General features: G+C 37.1%; 2 protein-coding genes across 18 annotated transcripts in view; both read left to right on the forward strand.

Moving 5' to 3' along the window:
- The first annotated feature begins 355 nt into the window (after positions 1–355).
- On the forward strand, positions 356–3,772 carry LOC139976727 (uncharacterized). The gene is made up of 2 exons (XM_071985410.1): positions 356–671; positions 2,408–3,772. Exons 1-2 carry the CDS (start codon positions 491–493, stop codon positions 3,142–3,144), a joined length of 918 nt encoding a protein of 305 aa, XP_071841511.1. The 5' UTR covers positions 356–490; the 3' UTR covers positions 3,145–3,772.
- A 10,672-nt stretch (positions 3,773–14,444) lies between these two features.
- LOC139976724 (cell adhesion molecule 2-like) overlaps positions 14,445–23,526 on the forward strand; it is a 38,877-nt gene continuing 29,795 nt past the window's right edge. For 4 of the 17 annotated variants that reach the window (XM_071985393.1, XM_071985405.1, XM_071985394.1 and 1 more), the window contains exons 1-4: positions 14,463–14,755; positions 15,480–15,562; positions 15,755–16,039; positions 16,201–16,488. In XM_071985393.1, the coding sequence (XP_071841494.1) occupies positions 15,484–15,562; positions 15,755–16,039; positions 16,201–16,488 (652 nt within the window). In that variant the 5' untranslated portion in view covers positions 14,463–14,755; positions 15,480–15,483. Of the gene's footprint in view, positions 14,756–15,479; positions 15,563–15,754; positions 16,040–16,200; positions 16,489–16,736; positions 17,046–17,436; positions 20,158–22,821; positions 23,090–23,526 lie in introns of those variants that run through there. The other 13 variants (XM_071985399.1, XM_071985403.1, XM_071985402.1 and 10 more) reach the window with 8 other exon arrangements.

Here is a 23,526-nt window from a genome sequence, read left to right on the forward strand (position 1 = left end):
TTTATAGCCACACAAAAAAAACATGCCATCAAATATTTGAGGGGGGGGGGGATATTATATACTATATCCCCCACCTAAAATATTGAGGGGGACATGTCTCCCCGTCTCCCCATGATCGCCGCCCATGGTCATATATAACTGGATATGTAGTCAATCCATAGTCAGTGTCTTTGGTGTTCACTCCCCAACCCGTTTGGCTACGCCTCTGCACCTGATCGAACGATCTTTACCAGAACTGTAATTTTCCAATTTTCTTTTGTTTCGGTTGTTGCATATTTTGAATACATTTATTGTTTTTAAGGGTACCTCCATGTAAACTATGCATATCCTCCTATATGTCTACCGTAGTATACAACTGTTAGTAGGCCTATCACTCGTATATAAAGTAGGAACTTCCTTACCGATCACCATTTACTCGCTTCCAATCGTCTGTGTCGTTCATTTCAGCTAACTATAGACCTAAATACTTGTAATACCCGTATATGATACCATGATGCTGTGCACATCCGCTATAGCAGTTTGTGTGCTGGCCTATATCAGTACGACATCATTGGCAGTAGACGTCCCTTTGTCAGACCATGGCTTCGATGGCTTCGACGCAGAATTCAAAATGACCAAGAGTAATCTCCAGAAAGTAATAGACAGGGTTAACAGTCAGAGTGGACCAGATGGTAAGTAAAGTCAAGGGCGTAGGAACCGGGGGGGGGGGGGGGGCTGGGGGGGGGGGCGCCAGCCCCCCAGTGAAAAATGTGGAGGGGCGGAAGTATCATTCCGCCCCCCCGCTTCGCAAGTCAGAAAACCCCTTTTTCATTTCCAAATGAGAAAAAAATCTCATTTAGAGCACCAAATTGCATCTAAGGCCAGGTGAAAATGCAAAATTATATACAAAATGGAGTGGGTGGGTTGAAGTGTGCTATATTGCACCAAATGGCATCTGAGGCCACCTGGAAATGCAAAAGAATCCAAACGGGAGGGGGACACCCCCTCCCCTTAGACCCCTCCCCCAGGCCGGCCATCCGTCTTCAGCCCCCCCCCCACTCAAAAGTACCTTCCTACGCCACTGAGTAAAGTACAGTGTCGGGAGTATAGGAACAAGGGCGGCGGAACCGGGGGGGGGGCACAGGGGGCACGTGCCCCCCACTTTTCCTCAGGTTAAAAATGTGCCCTTTTTCTACATAACAATGTCTAAATAAAAAAGAGTTTACAAAGCGAAACCCACTTCGAATGAAATATTTCGGGAAGTAGGAGCCCAATTTGATTTGGGGGGGGGGGGGGGCTGTAACGACTTGCCCGAAAATATTGCCAATTTTTTTTTCGTTCAACATCTTAATGTGCATATCATATAGGGATGCGTTGGTTATTACATTGCATGCCAATAACATACACTCATTTGCCGTGTTATAACCCTTCCAAATTGGTTATTATTATTGGGAAAGTCGTTACAATAATAATGATCATAATAATATTAGTTTAACCATTGAAAAACACATAGAAAATTGTTTTTCTTTCAGTATTTTGACATATTTCATTTGCTTTCATGCATGTATCAATCGCGTGTGCAGGGATTCGGACTTTATAATGATTTCACCTCATTTTGTCTTTTTCCTTGCTTCCCAATTTGCACAGTAGATATTGCAGTGCTAGTATGCATTGTTTCCTTGAGAGGGGGGGGGGGGGGTGGCGTTGATGGAGTGATGTGTATACGCATATAAGATAATACAATAAGAGTTATAAAGGGTACTAAGTATCAGACTGCATCAGTTCAATCGAATTTCTGCAAAGTGTCCTTCGACGTTGGTGCCCCCCCCCCCCCAGATTAAAAGTGCTTTCGCCGCCCTTGTATATGAAGCAATGAAAAGTGCCGAGTACGGCGGACCCGGGCATACAAAATTGGCGGGATTTGGTGATGTTCCACAAACATTGTTGAATTTTTGGGATATGAGGTCATGAGAAAACGTTGCAAGATATATTAACTTTAGGCAGTATGGTTATTTCAAATTTTTCTTTTCCTTACGTGTGTTTGCAATTTCACTTAGAGACAATAGAATGGCTTTGTTATAATATTGTTTATTGCTTGTGCAAATATTGTTTAGCGACGTCACCCTGAAAAGGTCACGACCTAATGCTTTGACAGCCAAGGTTTGCAGTGTGAAATTCTGCTTACTAGAAGATGAGACCTTTACTCACTAACATATGCTTATATGTTAGTTATGTTCAAAAATTAAATTTCACGTCATCCCAGAAATGTCGGCAGTTTCTTTTTGGAGGGTTCCCGAATTTCCAAACCATCTAGAATGCTTTTGTCACCCTAAAGAGGGTCGCAACCCCCCACTTTAAGTACCAGTAGTTTAGCTGACAGTCCGTGTGGAAACACTTTAACCTTGCGGCATCATGATTTTCTTTGCAGATGTGAAGTTCTTCCTACCGGACGATCAGACGTTTACTCACGTACATTACGCTATTTGCATCGCTTTCGGGAAAGTCACCGCGCCGTCGTTTGCCAAATCGATGTCGGAGGAAGATTTGAAGCATATCAGTACGTCGCATGACAACCTGCATATCTATATTCCGTTCTTGAGCTCAGAAGAAGGCGGTTCACCAGAGCTTAGACTTGAACTACTGAGTTTCACGTCTAGTCATGGCCATTTCGTCAGTCCAAATGTCATTTTTGACTTGCAACCGGCTGATGTGCTGCAGTATGACATCAATGACGGTAATGCTAACCTATCGTTCCGCTTTGGCGACCTTGCCTTGAACATGACCGGTGATTTCCGAGCTTCATGTCATTGGCAAAATCAGCATGACGTTGCAGAATTAGAGGAAACCATCTCGGAACTTGGTATCACACAAAATATCCCCGACTTTTCGATTTGTGAAGAACTGACAAATCCTGAGGGCAACCAATTTTGTGACGTGGCTGAAGAGTTTGCGGACATAATCGACGAATCGGGATCAAACGTTTGTATCCGCTGGACAATAGCTAACAGCAATGTGGGAAAATGCGATGCCTTATTCCACATCCTTCACATCTCTGAAGAGCTAAAGAAGTTTCTTGGTCTGGCTGATGACCACCCCAACTCCCTGGTGGCGGAAAAAATCAACGTGCTTGCCAATATTAATTTGAAAGTTCCATGTGTGGAGTGAAAACATTGCAAGGGAAAATATTCTCTTTCATATCTGGTGTTTGGTTTATATGCTCTTTATATGTATCATGTTTGTGAATTGGATTCTAAGTGTGGGTTTTAAATGTATTGATTTAATGTAATGTTCCGCATAAAGTAAGATTTTGATGGCCGTATGTTCTCCACCAAATTATTATTAAGCAATTGACAATTTGCCCATTTCTCTAAATATACTCCAGGCAAAAGTTTCTTCCCTTATCATCCACACTCTTCGGAGATTCATAAAGCCTTTTCAAACTTACAAACTTGATTAATAGTCCAAGTTAGGTCTAAATTATGCTATAACTAAGAGGATGTGATTTTCAAACATATATGAGTATTTATAGACATATGTAACCTACATTATATGCGCATGGTATTGACAAAATTGTAGTTTCTATAACCGGGTGTTTTACAATAGACATACTCAGTACGAAATTAATTAAATAAACGACATCACGTACTCTGCGTTGTTATGTTTCTACATCATTCAAACTAATCAAAATCTGTAGATCTGTAGATGTAAACGATTAAGCCATGGAACAGGGTTGTTGGTTGTACATATTGAACTGCTTTTTGCTATACCTGCATTAAATTTATGCCAATTATGAGTCACATTCAGTCTTCATTTCTTTTCCACACTCTGGCGGATGCAATTATTACTTTACCCAGCGACGTAGCCAGGAATTTGCAAGAGGAGGGGGGGGGGAAGCATATTTTGCGATTGATATGGGGAGGGGTCTCAGGGGAGGGATGTCCCGCTCCCCCTTTGAGAAATTTTTGAACAATTGAAGGTCCTTAGATGGGATATGGTGCAATGTTTTGCCAGTTTCATCATCATCATATGATATCATATTATGAACAGATTTTGTTTCTTGTTGAATTCTTTTACATGTTTTTTTTTATACATATTATACCAGAAAGACAAACACAGTCCTCTTTTACAATTTTTTTCCAGTAGGATAATCCTTTTTTATTGTCCAATATCTGGACTTTAATACATTTGACGAACTTAACTGACAATATGTTCTATACGAAATTTAGTTTTGTTCTGTTTCAATGGCACACCCTTCACATAAGTAATTTTTTAACTCTTTGTGATTTTGTATTCAGAACAAAATTTGAAGTTACAGATGTAGGCGAATTTTCACAACAGAAACAGAGGGATCTGCCAAAGACACTGATAGATTGCTATAACGGTAGACTACAGTCGGTTTCAAAAAGCTGTATACAGCCAATTATAACCACAGACACTTGTTGAAAGCTTTCAATGAAGCTGATATCACATTTTTGCAGGTATATGCTACAGGCAGATACATTCTTTGACAGCTCATGCATGTAAAGTGTATGATTGATTAGATCAAGATCTTCAGATAATATGACAAAATAAAGGAAAAAGGTATCGAATTGTAATATTGTAAACAGGCATGAATGGTTTAGCTGAGCAAAGTTCAATATCAGCATAGCCGGTATGAAGGGTGGGCCGAGGGTAAAAATATCCAGAATGCCCCACTTCTGTGTAAATCATGAAAAATGTCGTTTTAGGAAAACTCAGGTCAGTTTGTTGTCTGTTCGGTATATTCTTTACTATACGTTAAAATTGTAGTAACAAAATGTCCTTATATTTAGAACCTGTCAGACGAATACTTGAACTCCTGGTATACCGTAAAACGTTCCTGGTGGAATAATCCTGGTATATTTTGGGTTAAAGAAATGTGCGGTCAACCAGGTAGCCTGGTCACTCTTACGCTTGTAACCACTTTCCTGATAGACATCAGTGACGTTCTGTATTAATCGTCTGTATCGCGGGCTTTTTCACATGGCGAACTCTCATAATGGATTCTGTCATCCTTTAACGATAGATTTGAAGGTGAGCATTGTTCTAAGAATTAGGATGTACAAAGTTACAGTATGGTGTATCTGCGTTGACAGTATGGTATCATTTCGTGCCAATTGTGCAAAGAAATGGACGCCTATAGCATAACTTGTAACGTTAGACCTACAGCCTACCATACTCTGCACCATATAAAAAAGTTCCTTAACAAATAGAAAGAGAGTGAATTGTTATGTTTCTATAAAGATGGTTTTATATGTTCTAGTTGATACCAAGTTATCCATGGAAGTGCTCGTAGTCTTATTTGGCACTTTAAAAACAGACATGCTCTTTGGCTGATCGATTATTTACCTGATAAGTAACTTGTGGTCAAGATGATTGTGTACAGACATTTCGATATTCGGCTGCTCTCAAAAGACATACTGAAAGAAACATTACATGAATCAGGGTGGTGGGCAATGCGGTAGGTAAAGATAATATTTATCTCACTGAGGAAGGTGTTGATGAAGAACTCAAAGTTAACCCTCATACAACGGTGTCTATAATCATTATATGCTTGGTATTAAGAGGAACAAAATTATCAACTTTGGAAAACATCGTCCACGGTTTATCATGCGGACTGTAAAACATCGATTTAATCTTCTGATGTTATTGATATATTGGAATTCAGAACAAAAGAGTTTTACCGGGCATAGGAATAGACAAGGATCATAATGGAAGGCGAGCTCTCATAGTGGATATATTTAATAAATATAAAAATCCATTTAAACACTTATAAACGGCTCATCAAGAACATATTAAATACTTTGTACAAAATAACCTTTTGATTAAACAACCTTAAATCCCCATATGCTGTTGCATACTACCCTGACAATCATACAAACTCTGTTCATATTATTCAGGTAGTAAGACATGCCTATTTCCATACATCCCACTGCATGATCTATTGAAATGTGTTTTGGAAAGTTAGGGCTTCATGAGAACTGTTATCCATTACCAGCATATTAACTACTAATGCGTGATTTACATAATGAAGTTGTCTGTGAAGGCCGTGGGTTCTTCTCTTATCTAATGTAGACCAGACTGCTTTTGTGCGTAGATAAGTGCGAGGTTACCAATCTTCTATAGGTTCAAAGGCAGGGCTGCATCAAATTGAAGAAAATTATTGTACAGTGGTAAATTTACCTTCTACGTTTCGTTCCTCTTTGAGCAACTGCTGTCTAGGGACATGATACAATGCAGTGAATGTAAAAACGTATGGATTGACCCAAATTTGCGACCACTTGTTGATGACATACTGGTTCTAGAAAGACATGGATTTCACATAAATACATATGAATTTGAAGGGACTGTTCACATAAGTATTGATTGCACAAGTTGTTGGGGATATTCTTGGCATGAATGGAATGTGTGGCTTTGTTGAAAGCTTTGTGAGCAACTATACTACTGCAAAGTGAATCAAAACCTGAGCAACTTCGAAACTGTGTACTTTAAATAACGATAACTTACCAGTCACTTTTATCAAGAACGAAGCCGCGGTGTCATCTCTGTCTAAGCAAAATGTACATCCCATCATTACCTCCAGGTTTAATATTAGGGATGGTCAGTGTGTAGTGACTTGCATGACATTTCTTTATACAAAAAAAATATGTTATAACGTTTGTTAGTGCTATATCCATCTGGATAGATCATTTCCTTCTGTCCTTCACGCATGATCTACCATTGCAGTGGAGTACTGCCCCTCGATACTGGACATTGTAAGCAAACCGAGCCTCTGAGGCTAACGTCACATAGTTCAATCGTTGTATTAGAAGGTCCGTCTGGCATCGAACAGTTACCATGACCATTGGTTTGTCTAACAGTTCATGTGAATCAGTAGAAGTAGAAATCTTACCTCTAACAATAGTAAGACATTAAGCAAAACATATTAAGCAGTGGTGTAAAGCGCTGTAAATAAGAAATGCATACCGTAAAGAAAGGACGCTACACAAAATAGAAATAGACGAAAATATTTCACCATTTCGAGTTTTCAAATAAAAGTGTTAAACGTCATTTACTTTCATCATTAGTAGAAGGCCGAGATAAATGAAGGCTTCGAATCGTTAGTTATGATAGTATAAACAGTACATGAGGCTTTCGTCTCTTGTTTGCTGACGGATAACTATAAACCAATGACCTCCGTAATGCTTGGTATTGTACGCTAGTCATATATTCTTACATTGTTCCTAATTTACTTTATGCGTCACGATTATGTTTGGGAGGGAAATTACCACAACGACGACAGTTGTCACACACGTTCTGTGTAATTGAAGTTCGATGATGTATTACTTTTCATTGTTACAAATAAATTATTATGTTGACAGTCATAACACCAACATAAATGTGTGCAACGTTCAACAAGCAACGTCATGTTTCTTTCAACTTTAATATTTTGATATTAGTATTTGGTAAAGAGCAAATGAATTTATTGCTAGAACTGAGCTACCCAACCCTTAGTTGGTGGAGATCTCTATATTGCAGAAGACACCGTAACTTGCACACCGTGTAACCAGAGGTCACGCCCCAGTTTCATTTGTTACAATCCAGAAAGTGGCAAGGAAGGTTTTTCAAGAAGAAAAAAAAATCTGATCTTGCACAATATTATATGAGTAAACGAATAACCGAAAAGTGGTAGGGAAAATTAAGACCACGGTAACGAGTAAAGCTATTATATCTAGAACGGAGCCCAACTAGTGACGTTTTGATTACTGTTATTCTGTTTTTCATAAACTTACATAACATCATGATTTCTCTGTTTCACGCTATTTGGAAATGTTATTTGTTTGTTACACGCTATATCAATATTATTTTGTCAGTTTCACGCTATAACATTATTTTGTCACGCTGCGTTTAAGAATCTGACGTCAAAGCTTGGCGCCACAATGGAATATGCAGGTATGCAACAACTGGTTACTAGCGGTCAATTAAGTTTGTTATGATCATTTTATTACCTTATCAAATCACACGTTATGCACGTCCTTTGAAGCTGGTGGCTGTTTTTTGTACCCTTTAATTATCAATACTTAGTTCGTTGGTTGCAATTTAATTGAAAGACATTATTTATTGTAGGTTATGAAAAGCTTTTCAACTGTCAAGGGGTTGAAAACGTTTGGTGATATTCTATTACATTCAATGGTATACCCTTCCCTTTGAGAAATCATGATTCGGTCAGTTGGCTGCAATGTGAAACAGAGCTATCATTTTCATATTTTAAGATATGTCTAGCACAACCTTAATTGTTGCCAGTTTTTACGACTGTTCGTGCATATATATGTTGTTAAATGTAAGGCATTTGGAGGAACTTTTAGGGAGAGAGGAAGGAAGGAGGCAAGCAGTCCCATGACGACAGTGGCTACAGTCCTGTGTATGATAACAGCAGCACCTTTATTATGCGTAAGCATAGGACTCAGACAACTATATAATTACAATGTATTACAGATTTGTTAAGTACAAATGATGTGTACTGTGCTATGTGCATGCATGGAAGTTACAAGAAATCAAATGGGCTTTCCAGGGATTTGGTTTTGTAAAAATCTGACTGATTCACTAAATGCAATATCAATCCTAAGAGCTGTCTTGACTCATCCTTTAGCAAACTCTTGCAAGTTTTATAATAACTATCACAAGTACAAAACATAGATGCGTTAGTTGTAAGCACTTGCATGATATGAAGATGAAATCGTTTTGTGCTTGGCAGGAAGTCACATCTCTTAGCGAAGTGAAAGAAACATATAAAGCCCAACATTACAGTCACCTTTACTTAGTTTGAATTATGAGACCGACTTATTTAGTGTAAAGCTGACAACTCCAAGAATATATAACCTACCATTAAGAAAACATGCATCAGGGGCAAATCCATGGTTTTAAAAAGATGGTGTGTGACTCTGAGGTGATTGAAGTGAACTCCAACATTGTGTTTCGGCAAGAGGGCTTACATGCAAAGTGGTGCAATCATTTGTATCCTTTTAACTGCATTTGTGAATATGACTTAGCGTATGGTGTTATAAAATGTAAACCATTTGCAAGGAAAGTTAGAGAAAGGAAGGGAGGGAAGGAGGTTCGTTTTTTCTCATGATCATAGTGGCTAAGACTCTGAATGTATATTAACGATATAAAACATTTAAAAACCCATAAGAGGTAGTTAAACCCATGTATCTCATTTATCAGTGACTCAAATGGAGATGTTGTGTTTTTTATACAGACGACAACCCAGAAGCCTTCACACGCACGGGACTTTAATCAGTTGTAAATCACTTACTGAATCAAAGTTAACTTATTGGGAGAAATCTCGGGCTATTTTTATTATGGCTAATGAGGAAAACCCTGCGATGAAATGACGCCGTGATATAATAACAAGTAGCCTGTCGATGGTCGTATATAGATCATAGCTTTTTAGTTTTCTTTTGCCATTGTTGTTGTCGTTCCCGTTTCGTTCCCGACAATTTCTATGCGGAGATGAAACGTCGCTCCTGTTCTCCCCCTTGTTATGCTACTTTTCATAATGGTCAGTAATGCGACGGGTGTGATATAACTTCACTTTAGTTTTGTGTTAAAATGGTTTGTTATCATACTATTTTTGAGATATTGTGGAGATCGCAATACATATTCACGCAGTGTCCAGGAACGAACTGCATTGCGAAATTTGATGAAATTTGTGATAAATTGAGTCCTAAATAATTTTCTTGTAACAAGTTAACACATCTTTAAATTATATTGACACATCTGGGTCACATGCTATACACTTCTCTGATGAATTTGTGAACAAACAACGGTTTTTATAAACACTAAATGCGTTATTGCCTGTGACAAAAAGAATTCGATAAATTTCGAATTATTTTTATTGGTATTGCCTTGGTTACGTTGTAAACTTATTTAAATATTTCTTGGACATCAAAGGAGAAATGTGTTGCATTCTTGCACTATATTTCACATTGACAGGTGGGACAGAAGGGGAAACCGCCAAACTGATGGAACACTTGTTTACTCACAAAATACCGTAGAAACACACACATACAATGAGTCTTTCAGCGGTTTACATATTATAATTTTGCTACGTTATGACTTACTAGGCTAAGAAGTAAAAAGAACGAATTCTGTTGAGATGATTTATTATGAAAATTGTGATATTGGTACAATAAGGCATATCATGTGGAACGTTATTTTCGTGATCAGTGGAAATGCAACGAAACTGCCAAGTGGACCTTTTCGCAACACATACCCACTTCTTTTCAAGGCCTAGATTTCAATCTCTAATTCACGTGTTCATTCCAATGAACGATTGAATTAATACCAGCAATTTCTCGGTCGGTAGTTCCAGTGAGAAGACTTCCAGATAAGAGGTAAAGTAAAGATTAAATCATATCCGTTGGTGCATGAGTTTCAAAGACTGCATATGCATAATTATCAGGCAATTATCTTCAACTTAGTTTCAATTTAAAGAATGTATGCCTCTAAATAAATTGTGAAGACTTCTTTTACCCACTGAGTTTTGGCATTCTCTGCATGATCCTTAGTATCTTTAAATGTAACTCTTTAAATTATGCTGAAGCGTGGTACCATATTTACAGCAGATTGTATTGTAACCAGTGCTGCTCAGTATATCGTAATAAGTCACTGTTTTTTGGCCTTTCTGTTTATTTGCTTTTCTTGTCATTTACATTTACATTGTATATAGATCATACTCCATATGTGTTCACATCATATCAATTGCAATGAGGTCTCAGTTTGCGACTGTAGTATCGTTTATAATCTCATAAAGGAACGTAAGCTAAATAAACGTACGCTAAAAACAAAACAAAAACATGAATATGTCACTATTAAGAACAGTCATTTTTCCCTTCAAGTTTTGAACTGTTCAGGACCAGATACTTATTATGTCACGTAACGCCTTTAAATGTTTATTTGTTAGTGTTATTAACCTCCTTCAAGCTTTGGCGGTTGTCAAGAAGATGTTTCGTTTCGATCTATTAATGTAAACCAAGTACAGGAGTTGGTCAATTAATTTTAACATGTAGCGTTTTCGTGAAGAAAGGATATACATGATGATGAAATTGACTTTGTTTGTCCTTAAGGTAAAATCATACGTCAATTTCTTCTGCCAATATCGGATTAAAGGCATTGATCATCCTTCTTCAAAAATATTAAAAAGTTCTTATTTACTTTCCGCCTCTTTGTAATGTTACGAGGGCCCATTGTAGCCTAACGCTAGTCACTGCTAGTGAGAAACCTAACGTTATAATGTGGAGAGTAATTGAAATTGCCTACGTGATAAATCAGTATTTGAGAAATTAGGTCGGGTTACCGTGTCACAATGTTATAATACACGATTGTTCTGGTATATTCCTTATGATGACGCGCTGGTCTCGGGTTAACGTCGGTTTACGTGGAATCGCGTGTAAGCTGTGCACGGCATCTTCGTGGATTCTCTGGAACGTTCGCTAGATATGCAAAGGACTTCCAAGAATAGAGAAACTGGGTCAGGTGTATCGAGAAAGATCTGGAGGATTCTTGACATGGCGAATCGTATATAAAAGCCCGCCCAGATCGGAGAGTTTCTCAGTTTCTGTACGAATACAAGCGACGACACATATTATACCATTCTACTATATATCGTCAGTGCTCAACTACCAGTAGTTTCTGAGGGATTGAGATATCGATACTAAGATTGATTCTACACTTCCACTCAGAAGTTTGAAGAGGACTTTGCTGTGAAACTACAGTTTTTCAGTCTTTATTTGGGAGAAGGTGAAGAATTTCTGTCTCCGTTGAGGAAGTTCGTTACGCCAGGAGTTAGTGGCTATAAAGCTGATTTTGGACTGACTCTGGTAATATTTAGTCGGCGAGAAGTTCGACTTGTGCTTCACTCTATTGTGGCTGGAAGTCCGTCTTCTATTTTGGAGCATCGCCGGAAAGAAGGTGACTGCTGTTTCTGGGATCGCGAGAAACTTCGTTGAGGACCAGTGAATTTCGCGGTACAACGGACCGAGAATCGTCGTCATCGAGGTCGTGGCCGCTGAGGGATATCGCCGTTGGAAGAGACCAGCGTGTTTTAAAGTGTATCCTATCTTGTTAAGTTTGTGAGTAATTTTCTATATATTTGTAATTACCACTTGTTGTTGTTGGTTCGAAATCCATTGTTCAATATAGTTTACGTTTCATTTAAAATCTCTAGACTCGTCAATTTGTCTGTGTTCCTTACGGAAACGAACCCAGGCCTGTGTCTCGTTAAAATTAATTATCGAGACCTCTCGCATTCCAGCGTAACAGTAAAGGAAACGGTTGTTTATGCTGATATGTCAAAAGTTTGTCAAATTAAATTCTTAAGATTGTTATGTCAAGATATACGATAATGTCGTCACACAAATACATGCAACAATCGGACACAGTAAGTAGTCATTAATCAGTACATATTCTTAGCGACAAGATTCGGCTTGAGATTTCAGTCTATAATATTAGCAAACAAGAGTTTATTCCTTAACTGACATAGATGAGACTTTTGCAAAGATTAAATGAAGCATATCTTCTTGGTATCACAATTCGCTGGCGCTATTCTCTTTTACATATTTCAATGCAATTTTATAAATATATCTACTATACCAAACTTTGAAATAAGAAGTTGATATTCCAGTATTCATATACAGGCTTAGAGTGGCACCTTTTCCAGACTGTATATTTAAAATGTTGTTTCTTTCAAATCAAACCTGTGGGCTATAATGTTTCCGTATTGGTCACATATACGAGACCCAACAGAAAGTTCTGCAATAAATTACGATAGCGGGTTAAACCTTCCTATGCCTTAAGTACTTTCAATATTCCAACCTCTGTCGTAATTCAAGTGTTCTGGAAGAATAGAATAACGATTCTCATACTGAAGATGTTTGTAAGTAGTAAATGGCACATGACATTATTCAAAACAGAAATTACTAGTCATGTAAATGGCTACAAAAGTGTTTTTCATCCTGTTAATCGTAGCTCTGTGTGCCCTCTCAGGGAAGATGGCCGCAGCAATCTAATAATAAAATAACAAGCGTGCTAGTAACGTACAAATTGCTGTTAAGATATTCACAGGTAAAATGTGCTATATCTTTAAAATGTTCCTTAAAGACTAACTCGATTATGACGTCAGCACCTCAGTGGAGGCATAGATTTATCCGATGATTTATATAAAACGACTAAATTTGTTTTCTTTTAACATAATGCAACAGAGCAAGCTTGGTTGACATTAAACACTATTTGTTATTGGACATTTTGAACTACATTGTAAACATATATCATATGAGACCACGTCGTATGTGTCCCAATGAATTTTGTGTTGCATCGGAGGATTCAAAGGCCTGAGTACTAGACTATGTAGTCAAGTCACTTTTAGTGTTTAACCTCAGATGTTTAAATGGTTAATTGAACTGATAGCAGTGATTTTAAACGGTCTACACTATATCAAAATACAACAAAAATGTGTCTAATGTCATCCTTTAACACACTATCAATATGATCAAAATACTGTACATTATGTACACGATTACTGTTAAGTGTTTACTTCTGTATGTTAAACGTAGATAGAAAAGTACTGGAATGTGCCTGCCTAGGATATCAGATTTAAAAGAACCCGGAAAAAATAACACACTGTGGGTGTTCCTTATGTTGTTCGCTGTTATCGCAAGGTGGAGTATCACGACGCACGGAAACGCAAAATGTTTTAATATTTTTCTTAGTAAGGAAACACTATGCTGTACGTTGTTGTCATGGGAGTGGTTTCCGGAGGGGGGGGGAGGGGTTGGTTTCGAGACTCATAAGAGGATCATCGTGCACGCGATATCACCATTTCGAGTATTATATGTTATATATTATTATATTATAAATTATTTTATAATTTATATCAACTTTATCACTTTAGTTTAGTCAAATACTTAGTGTTTGTATTACCCGCCGGGTCTTTCTTGCCGTACACAGAAAGCGTCACTACTTGATGAGTAGCTTCAGTATATGTCGCATGACGTCAATTTCTGTTGAAATTGAATATATATATACTTATATACTTATATTATACTTATATATACTAATATATATATATATACTATATATGTACTTATTTATACGTACAACTTGCACCCGTTTCCTGATTGATAGAAATGATACAGAAACAATATATATATATATATATATATATATATATATATATATATATATATATATATATATACATTTATATATATATATATATATATATATATATATATATATATATATATATATATATACATTTATATATATATATATTCAATTTCAATTTCGATTTTAATTTTATTTATATATATTTCCAAATGGTCTACCTAGCACAAATCTCGATTTTAAAAATACTCCATTGAGTACGATCTATAAATGAATAATAAATTAACTCCCTTCCTTGTTTCATAACCAATTGTTTTGCTTTCAGTTTTTTTAGTATGAGTAGGTGTATCATTCGAATAGAGACTGTAGTAAGCTTTGTTCACTATTGAAAGAGAAATTATCTGTTAGGGGAAAGGACGAGTATTACATATGCGTAACATTCTAGCAATGAGAGTGTTTCGCGAAGTAATACATTTTATCTCAGTAAATGTTTATGTTAACCTCTATCGCAGAAGCACGCTGAATGATTATTGCTGTTCTTAGAGGTTCATTAACGAATATGAGATTATCGACAAGATTCTTCAGACGTGATTTATTTATCAGCAAATCGCAGGTAAGAACCAATTTTCCATACATTGTAATTAGCATACTTTAGTGGCAGAAATATCATTACCAATTGTCGTAATTTTGCACTCATATATATGGAATACACATAACAGTTCTCTGTCTTGTAAATTTTGTACAATAGCTTACATGTGTCTACTATGAGCCTCCGGTTTATTACTACGTTTCAGTTATTGCCTATACGCACCACAGATGTGTTAAAGACACAAACAATATTAACCAGGGGCTATTGGTCATATGAAGACAAGACACCTTTTTTATTTTGTTCTTAAAATTCAAAAAGAACGAACATAACACAAACAATGAATATTAGTTTTTCCATCCTACATGGTGGCAAGCATTATTCGAGATATATGGCATGCATATTTTAATGCAAAATATCATGAAAGCCGGAATTATACCTAACACTCGTGTTTTTACATATTAATATTGAGACCATGCTCTCTAGAAATAAGTTGAATTTATAGTCTTGATTACATTCTGAGGTAGATTTTGTCAGATACTGTCTGAGTAAGTTTGTGACATTAATAGGTTCGCTTGTTCCTTTCCTGAAGCGTGTTAAGTGTTACATGTCTTGAAATTCCATCTCCGTGTTATTGATTTCCTTGTTATATGTTTCTATGTCGCACAGTCGTAAATCATGACGTATATTGTATGCTCACTAACACCACTTACAATACACAACAACATTTTCTGTCTTCTGATCATCGAAGGAAAATGCAGATGCCGTTCATGAACCGCCGTGTACTCTATCTTTACATACTGCTGGTACAATGGGGAATTCTGTTACATTCAGGTATGAGTTTAGTAATTACCTACTTACATCTTACTTAAGATAAAATATATTTATAATCAAATCACTAGTAATAAAAAAAAAACACAGCATGGTTGAATTAACAATATCCATGCACACATTGCTTTTGGAAAAATATGAACCAATACATTGTAAAACAGTTATTAATAACATTGCTTGTACCCATCTCTCCAGCAGAAAATGTTGTCCGTACTGAAGTAGCTGTCGCTGGAAGATCAATTAATATAACGTGTCATTTTCCATCAATGGATTTGAGTGATGTCATTGTTTGGGTCTTAAACAACAATACTACCATGGAGGACGAGTCTACGGGACGAAGGTATGCCACAGATCGATCCGGGTCGATGGCTTACTTGGAAATCTCCAATGTCACATTTGAAGACGTGGGGTTTTACAAGTGCATAAGGTATCCTAAACAAGGCTACGCAGAGTCGAAGACAAACCGTTTACACGTTCGAGGTAATTAAATGTGCAAACCTAATCGGTGTATTTGTGAGTTATTTTGCATTCCTAAACATGACCTACATCCACCTACAGGCAGGGTTTCTTTCTCAAAAGAAAAAACATAATTATGCACGCTACTTTTTGTACTTCATTCGTTTTTATTTTTTATTTAACAGGTGAGATGAAAGTTGAAGTGGATAGAAATTTTACATTGCATGATACGATCACCGCTAAATGTTGTGTTAGAAGTACAAAGTCAGAATATGACGTTCCATTCGAATGGTTTATAAGCAATGTTTGGAGCGTTAACGACAAATTTGAAGAGACCATTTCCATCGACACTGATATAATGTATTGCCGGAACATATCTATTACCAGTGAACGAAAATTTCACGAAAATTTCTTTGGTTGTTCAATTTCACCGGAGCTGAATGTAACTTCGAAGAAACCACTCCACATTTTTTGTAAGTTTCGTTTAGTTTCATTGCATGTTTGGTTGATTTAATACTGAATTGATTAACAATTACTTAGCTATAAATTCATACCAGGAAGTTTTTGCCAATTGATATGAACTCTTGCATAACCAATATCCACATCCTATTTTAATAATTGACGCATATTTGTTCACGAGTAAATGCAAGGGAAGTGTGACGCATTTCCTGATTAGCATGCAATTCCACGATGCCAATGACAAAGTATGTGACTTTACTAGATCCTGCGAATGTAGAGTGGATACCTTTGACCAACACCCCTCCGCCTATCATGGTTAACAGGAACCAGAACGTCACTATCACGTGCTTGTCTGATGGCAACCCTAGTCCTAGCGTGCTCTTACAGAAGAAAACCAGCAAGAACCAATGGATGGACCTTCCATTACTTGAAAACTTCTGGAATGTAACAGATAAAAACTGGAAGTTCTCTTACAACATCACTGAGGAAACAACGTGTGCTCTAAGATGTTTCGCTACAAATGACATTGGAGAGCCATCGGCAAGTGACGTCATCACCATAGAAGTATTAGGTAGATGCGCTTTTACTAAAAGTTATGATCCTGAAAATATCTACTAGACTAGTGGCCTTTAGAAGTATTTACATTTTAACCCGTGATTCCTATGACAAATAGCTTGATTGTCTGTATTTTTAAGGTATAATACTTTCTAAGCCATTCTCAACCGCACATTCTTTGACATCGTAGAGGCTCCAATTATTAAAATTTGTTTTTCGTGTTATATTTTTATTTTATTTGTAGGAATTGTAGCATCTTGTAATATATATTAAATATGTATATATATATTTATATATATATATATATATATATAATTTTTTTTTTTTTTTTTTTTTTTTTTTTTTTCACTCGCGACATTTTCACACGCGACAATAAGAATTTAGTAGGACTTGTTCAATTTTTGCAGCGAAAGCTAATGTTATCCTTATTACCACAAGACATACTCACGGAAAGGCGACCAAATATTCTCCTATTATATGTTTGGCCAAGGGGAATCCTCCACCAGATGTTCATCTTCAGCGTCTAACTGAAGAAACTGAATGGCGGAATCATTATTGTTATGAAATAGTAATACTGCCTCTTTGATGTTACCGAAAAACTCCATCGAGACACCTTACAGGCCCCTTATATATTTATCTAGGTCATGGATTCAGTTTTCCCACGAGAAGTTTTAACTATTTTATTGAATCTTGTTACAGGGCCTTTTCCCAAAATAGATTCCATTATGTCTGTGGAACATTCGAGAAGGTTCTCTCACGTGGTATGGAAGTTTCCATAGGAAAAGGGGTGGACTTCCAAACTCCCAACCAATCAGGGCAGATCAGTGCCAGCGCACTTATTTTTATATCGTTAAGTTAATACAGGATGGTCAGGTTATTGGCTGCCTACTGATTGTGCGCAGTGGGATTTTATAGAAGTAAGGTATAAAAGGCGGCATGTTGCCGCAATTCTTCACTCCGTCACCGCTCCGTCACCAGTTCGTCGCTTCGTCATTGCTTCGTCACCATTTCATCACTCCTTCTAATTGCGTAATTGATGGAGTCAAATCATTGTAATTTAGTTTTATTTGTAAAGAGAATCGACAGAGAAGAAATTATACCGAATCATTAATCAAATCCTATCTCGTCAAATTGTTTTTCTGTGAACTCATTGTTTTCTCCCGTTCGAGACATCTCCTGAAGAAGCATAAATACGGCATCAAGATAACCCTAGTACCTTTCTATCGCGAGTCCCGATATAGAATTACTATCGGAGGAGCCGGGCTCGTCACAATATTACATGGTGGAGATCGGTTGCTTTCTTCAGGAACAAAACGGTAACGGAACTTTTCACAACTTTCGTTCGTTACGATCAATACGAACAGGAGATTTTATTGGCCCGAAGACCTAACGAGGAACACAACGCATGTTCACGACATTGCCTAACATACACACTCTGCGATGGAAGTCAGCCTATACTAGCCTAAGTCTGTACACCGGATGCAGGAACCACTGATCGTACACTTAGTCTAACGTTAATCAACCCAGCATGCAGTTCGCGTTTGAACATTCGCGCAACTAGTACGTAGAATACTACAGCTCTAAACATCAGAACTGAACATTTTCGCGATCTAAGCCTAGGCTCTACCCGATGTTAACGGCGAACGAATCTGCAGTATACGAGATGTAGGCCTACCTGCTACTACCTGCCGCTACTACTACTACTTCTAGCCGAGGGACTTCAATCATCATTTGCAGTACCAGTTCTTAGTTAAACTTAAGGGTGAGTGAAATCATGCCAATTTGTATCCCAACAACCCCTATTTGAGATCAGAGTGTACCGATAAGTTATTTTAATCGTGTCCATGTATTGCATATTTGTTATTTGTATTTAATTGCGGTCGATAGTGTGTTCAATTAAGTCTAGGCTCATGTTGTATACTCGTAACTAGCCTTATTGTATTCGGCATAATGTCCGTCAGTGAACAGGAAACTTCGACCTCTGTTATGCAGAAACATAGGCCCACTGATTTTTTGCCATCACGATTTCAGGGCGATCTAATTGATGCAGATTTAGCTGAAGCTCATTTCTTGGGATTTGATGATTATTTGGAGTTGCATAAATTGCCGTCCCAAACCCCCCTGTAGCGGAAGAATTTACTGAAATATGTCGCATATTTAAGCGAACACTTAAAGGCCAAGCCAGACTCTGGATTGAAAACAAAAATTTTTCAACTATTGCTGATCTTCGCAAGCAATTCCTTGCTTGTTTCAGTCCAGGGACTTCTTCCAGTGCAAAATCACAGGCATTTCACGCATTGAGCTATACGCCAGGTGATACAGCTCAAGCTCATTTGGCCAAAATTTCCAAATCTGCAGCACCATTAAGTTATGGCGAGGATCAAATTAGAGATAAATTCATCTCGGCCCTGCCTTTGCAATGCCGCTCAGCAGTGTTGATGTCTTCATCACCACAAGCAACAATTGCAAATTTGGTCATGAAGGTACAATGCTATTTTGACTTACAAATCCAAAGTCAACCCCCAGCTTCTTCCGAACTATTTATGGCAATGCACGACAAAGCGTCTTCTGTTCAGACTCCTACTATTTCTGCATCTTCTGAGATACACGAGTTGTGTAACAAAATTCAGGAATTAGAAACTAAGTTTGATCAGTCACGTAGGTCAGAATCGCAAGACAATCCAAAAGATATGAGGCAAAGATATAGTTCTCGTGATTCTCGTGGTCCTAGGACAGGTCGGAATGATAACAGGAGAAGGTTACCATATTTTAATCCTTCAATCACATGCTATTACACGATATAATTTACATCGATATCCACATTTAAGAGCTGATGATCCCCTGGTTTCCAAATCCGAACAGGAAATCATGAGAGAAAACATTAATTTGGAGCAAGTATTCTGAATGCTTCAGAAACAGAAAGCATTTATGAATTTCTAGACTCACATAGAGATGCATTTTCTCTTTATGGTGAATTATCTCACTGTCCAAATTATGAGGCTGATATTACTCTTACTAATGATGAGCCATTTTACATACGTCCCTATAGACTTTCAGATGAGGACAAAGTCATTGTCGCCAGTGAGCTTGACAAATTAGTGCAATTAGGAATTTTTACAATAAACAATTGTAATATTTTGAAGAAGGGGTATGAGGGGGCGGGGGGGGGGGGAGAAATCGAAACCTTAGGAATCATTTTATTAATACTTTTATGGATGCAGTATTGTCACTGATGTACTTTTTGTGTTGTTTAAGTTTCAGGCGCGTATTCAGGATTTGTTAACGCGGGGGCGCGAATTATTATCTAAGCGGAGCGCCATTGGCGCACAGCGTACCCAAAATGTTTTGGTTTTGATATCCCCCCCCCCCCCCAGATCACCGGAAATCGCACTTCTCAGGCTTGAAAATGACCAACCAGATGTTCACTTTTGCCTGAGAACCAAGTGTTTCCCAACAGTTTTTTTTTCATCCATAACCTTTTTGAAGATTGTCACCAGTCACACATCATGTTCGATCTCATCACATATCCTGTGGATCATTGCTATTGTAGACGCCCTACATACCCGTCAGCCCCACTTTCCAAGGTTTTAAGCGTATTATTTGTTCAGAATTTGAAACTTCACATTTCTCGTTAATAAATTTACTTCAAAACATACCCATAATGTTACACAAAATTTCATCTATGGACAACCAATATATGAAAACCTCCTTCAACCCCTAACAGACCGGTCAAAATTGCACGAGTAGAGGGGAAAATGATGAAGAATGTCAGGGAATATTCGAAAATCCAGACGCAGTTACTTTATTTGTGTACAAATATTAAAACCTCTTATAACGGCTACTGTAAAACTTCGTTGAAGGAAATGAAAAAATACCAGATATTTCCGAAACCAGTTTCAAGTTCATTACACACTTTAGTTTAGGGAAGATTTTGGGATTTTCATCCTTAGTTATCGCTAGATATTGCTAGATATCCATACAGTACAGTGTCCTTGGGATTTTGGGGGCCTGATCTTGGGAAATTGCAAAATCGGGAGTGGTCACAATCCATGTATGTCATTGCACGACCTCTAAACGTCACTAATACACTACCCGATCACTTGTTATCGATGAAGTGGTGTGTTGCCGGATTTTGTCAAGGTCTTGGTACTACGGGCGAAGCGGTCATTACTTAAGTTTCGTAACTCATCGGAAAGCAGCGACGTAGCCAGGAATTTATATGCGGGGGAGGGTGGGGGCAGAATTTGCGATTGATATGGGGGAAGGGTGTAAGGGGAGGGGGTGAGAAATTTTTGAACTATAGAAGGTACTTAGATGCGATCTGCTGTAAAGTTTTGCCAGTTTCATCATTATCATATGATATCATATTATCAGCAGATTCTGTTTCCTGTTTGAATTATTTTACATGTTCTTTTACATATTATATCAGAAAGACAAACATAGTTCTCTTTTACAATTTTCCAGTCGGATGATTTTTGTTTATTGTCTAAATGTCTCGACTTATCTACGTTTGACAAACTTAACTGATGGACAATATAAACGTTCATATTTTACAAAATACCATGCAGTTTTAAACATTTTGTCGAATTGCTATACCACTGCCCCCCCCCCCCCCCTGGCTACGTCCCTGTCAGGAAGCGATAGAGTGGCACCTTTTCCACACTGCATACTTAAAATGTTGTTTCTTTCAAATCATACCTGTGGGCTATAATATTTCCGTGTTGGTCACATCTACGAGACCCAACAGAAAGTTCTGCAATAAATTACGATAGCGGGTTAAACCTTCCTATGCCTTAAGTACTTTCAATGTCCCAACCTCTGTCGTAATTCAAGAGTTCTGGAAGAATAGAATAACGATTCTCATACTGAAGATGTTTGTAAGTTGTAAATGGTACATGACATTATTCAAAACAGAAATTACTAGTCATGTAAATGGCTACAAAAGTGTCTTTCATCCTGTTAATCGTAGCTCTGTGTGCCCTCTCAGGTAAGATGGCCGCAGGAATCTAATACCTAACTTAATTACGTATTGTCGCTAACCTGTAATATGTTTAAAGGACATGTCATTAGCCAGGCAAGAAAAAATAACAAGAGTGCTAGTAAAGTACAAATTGCTGTTAAGATATTCACCTGTAATATGTGCTACATCTTTAAAATGTTCCTTAATGACTAACTTGATTATGACGTCGGCACCTCGGTGGAGGCATAGATTTATAGATTTATCCAACGATTTATATAAAACGACTAAATTTGTTTTCTTTTAACATAATGCGACAGAGCAAGCTTGGTTGACATTAAACACTATTTGTTATTGGACATTTTGAACTACATAGTAAACATATCATATGAGACCACGTCATATGTAACCCAATGAATTTTGTGTTGCAGTGGAGGATTCAAAGGCCCGAGTAATAGACTATGTAGTCATGTCACTTTTATTGTTTAACCTCAGATGTTTAAAGGGTTAAATCTAAAATATATAAAGGGATATAGATATACGCAACCTGAACTGATAGCAGTGATTTTAAACGGTCAAAATAAAAATTAAAATTAAAAAACGGAGGCAATTTCGATTTTCATTTTATATATATATATATATATATATATATATATATATATATATATATATATATATATATATATATATTGTTCTGTATCAATCAGGAAACGGGTGCAAGTTGTACGTATAAATAAGTACACTACATTGAGTACGATCTATAAATGAATAATAAATTAACTCCCTTGTTTCATAACCAATTGTTTTGCTTTCAGTTTTTTTAGTATGAGTAGGTGTATCATTCGAATAGAGACTGTAGTAAGCTTTGTTCACTATTGAAAGAGAAATTATCTGTTGGGGGAAAGGACGAGTATTACATATGCGTAACATACTAGCAATGAGAGTGCTTCGCGAAGTAATACAATGTATCTCAGTAAATGTTTATGTTAATCTTTATCGCAGAAGCACGCTGAATGATTATTGCTGTTCTTAGAGGTTCATTAACGAATATGAGATTATCGACAAGATTCTTCAGACGTGATTGATTTATCAGCAAATCGCAGGTAAGAACATATTTTCCATACATTGTAATTAGCACACTTTAGTGGCAGAAATATCATTACCAATTGTCGTAATTTTGCATCCATTTATATGGAATACACATAACAGTTCTTTGTCTTGTAAATTTTGTACAATAGCTTATATGTGTCTACTATGAGCCTCCGGTTTATTACTACGTTTCAGTTATTGCCTATACGCACCACAAATGTGTTAAAGACACAAACAATATTAACCTGGGGCTATTGGTCATATGAAGACAAGACACCTTTTTTATTTTGTCCTTAAAATTAAAAAAGAACAAACATAACACAAACAATGAACATTAGTTTTTCCATCCTACATGGTGGTAAGCATTATTCGAGATATATGGCATGCATATTTTAATGCAAAATATCATGAAAACCGGAATTATACCTAACACGTGTTTTTACATATTAAT

The sequence above is a fragment of the Apostichopus japonicus genome, chromosome 12 (assembly GCF_037975245.1).
Source record: "Apostichopus japonicus isolate 1M-3 chromosome 12, ASM3797524v1, whole genome shotgun sequence".
Taxonomy (NCBI): domain Eukaryota; kingdom Metazoa; phylum Echinodermata; class Holothuroidea; order Aspidochirotida; family Stichopodidae; genus Apostichopus; species Apostichopus japonicus.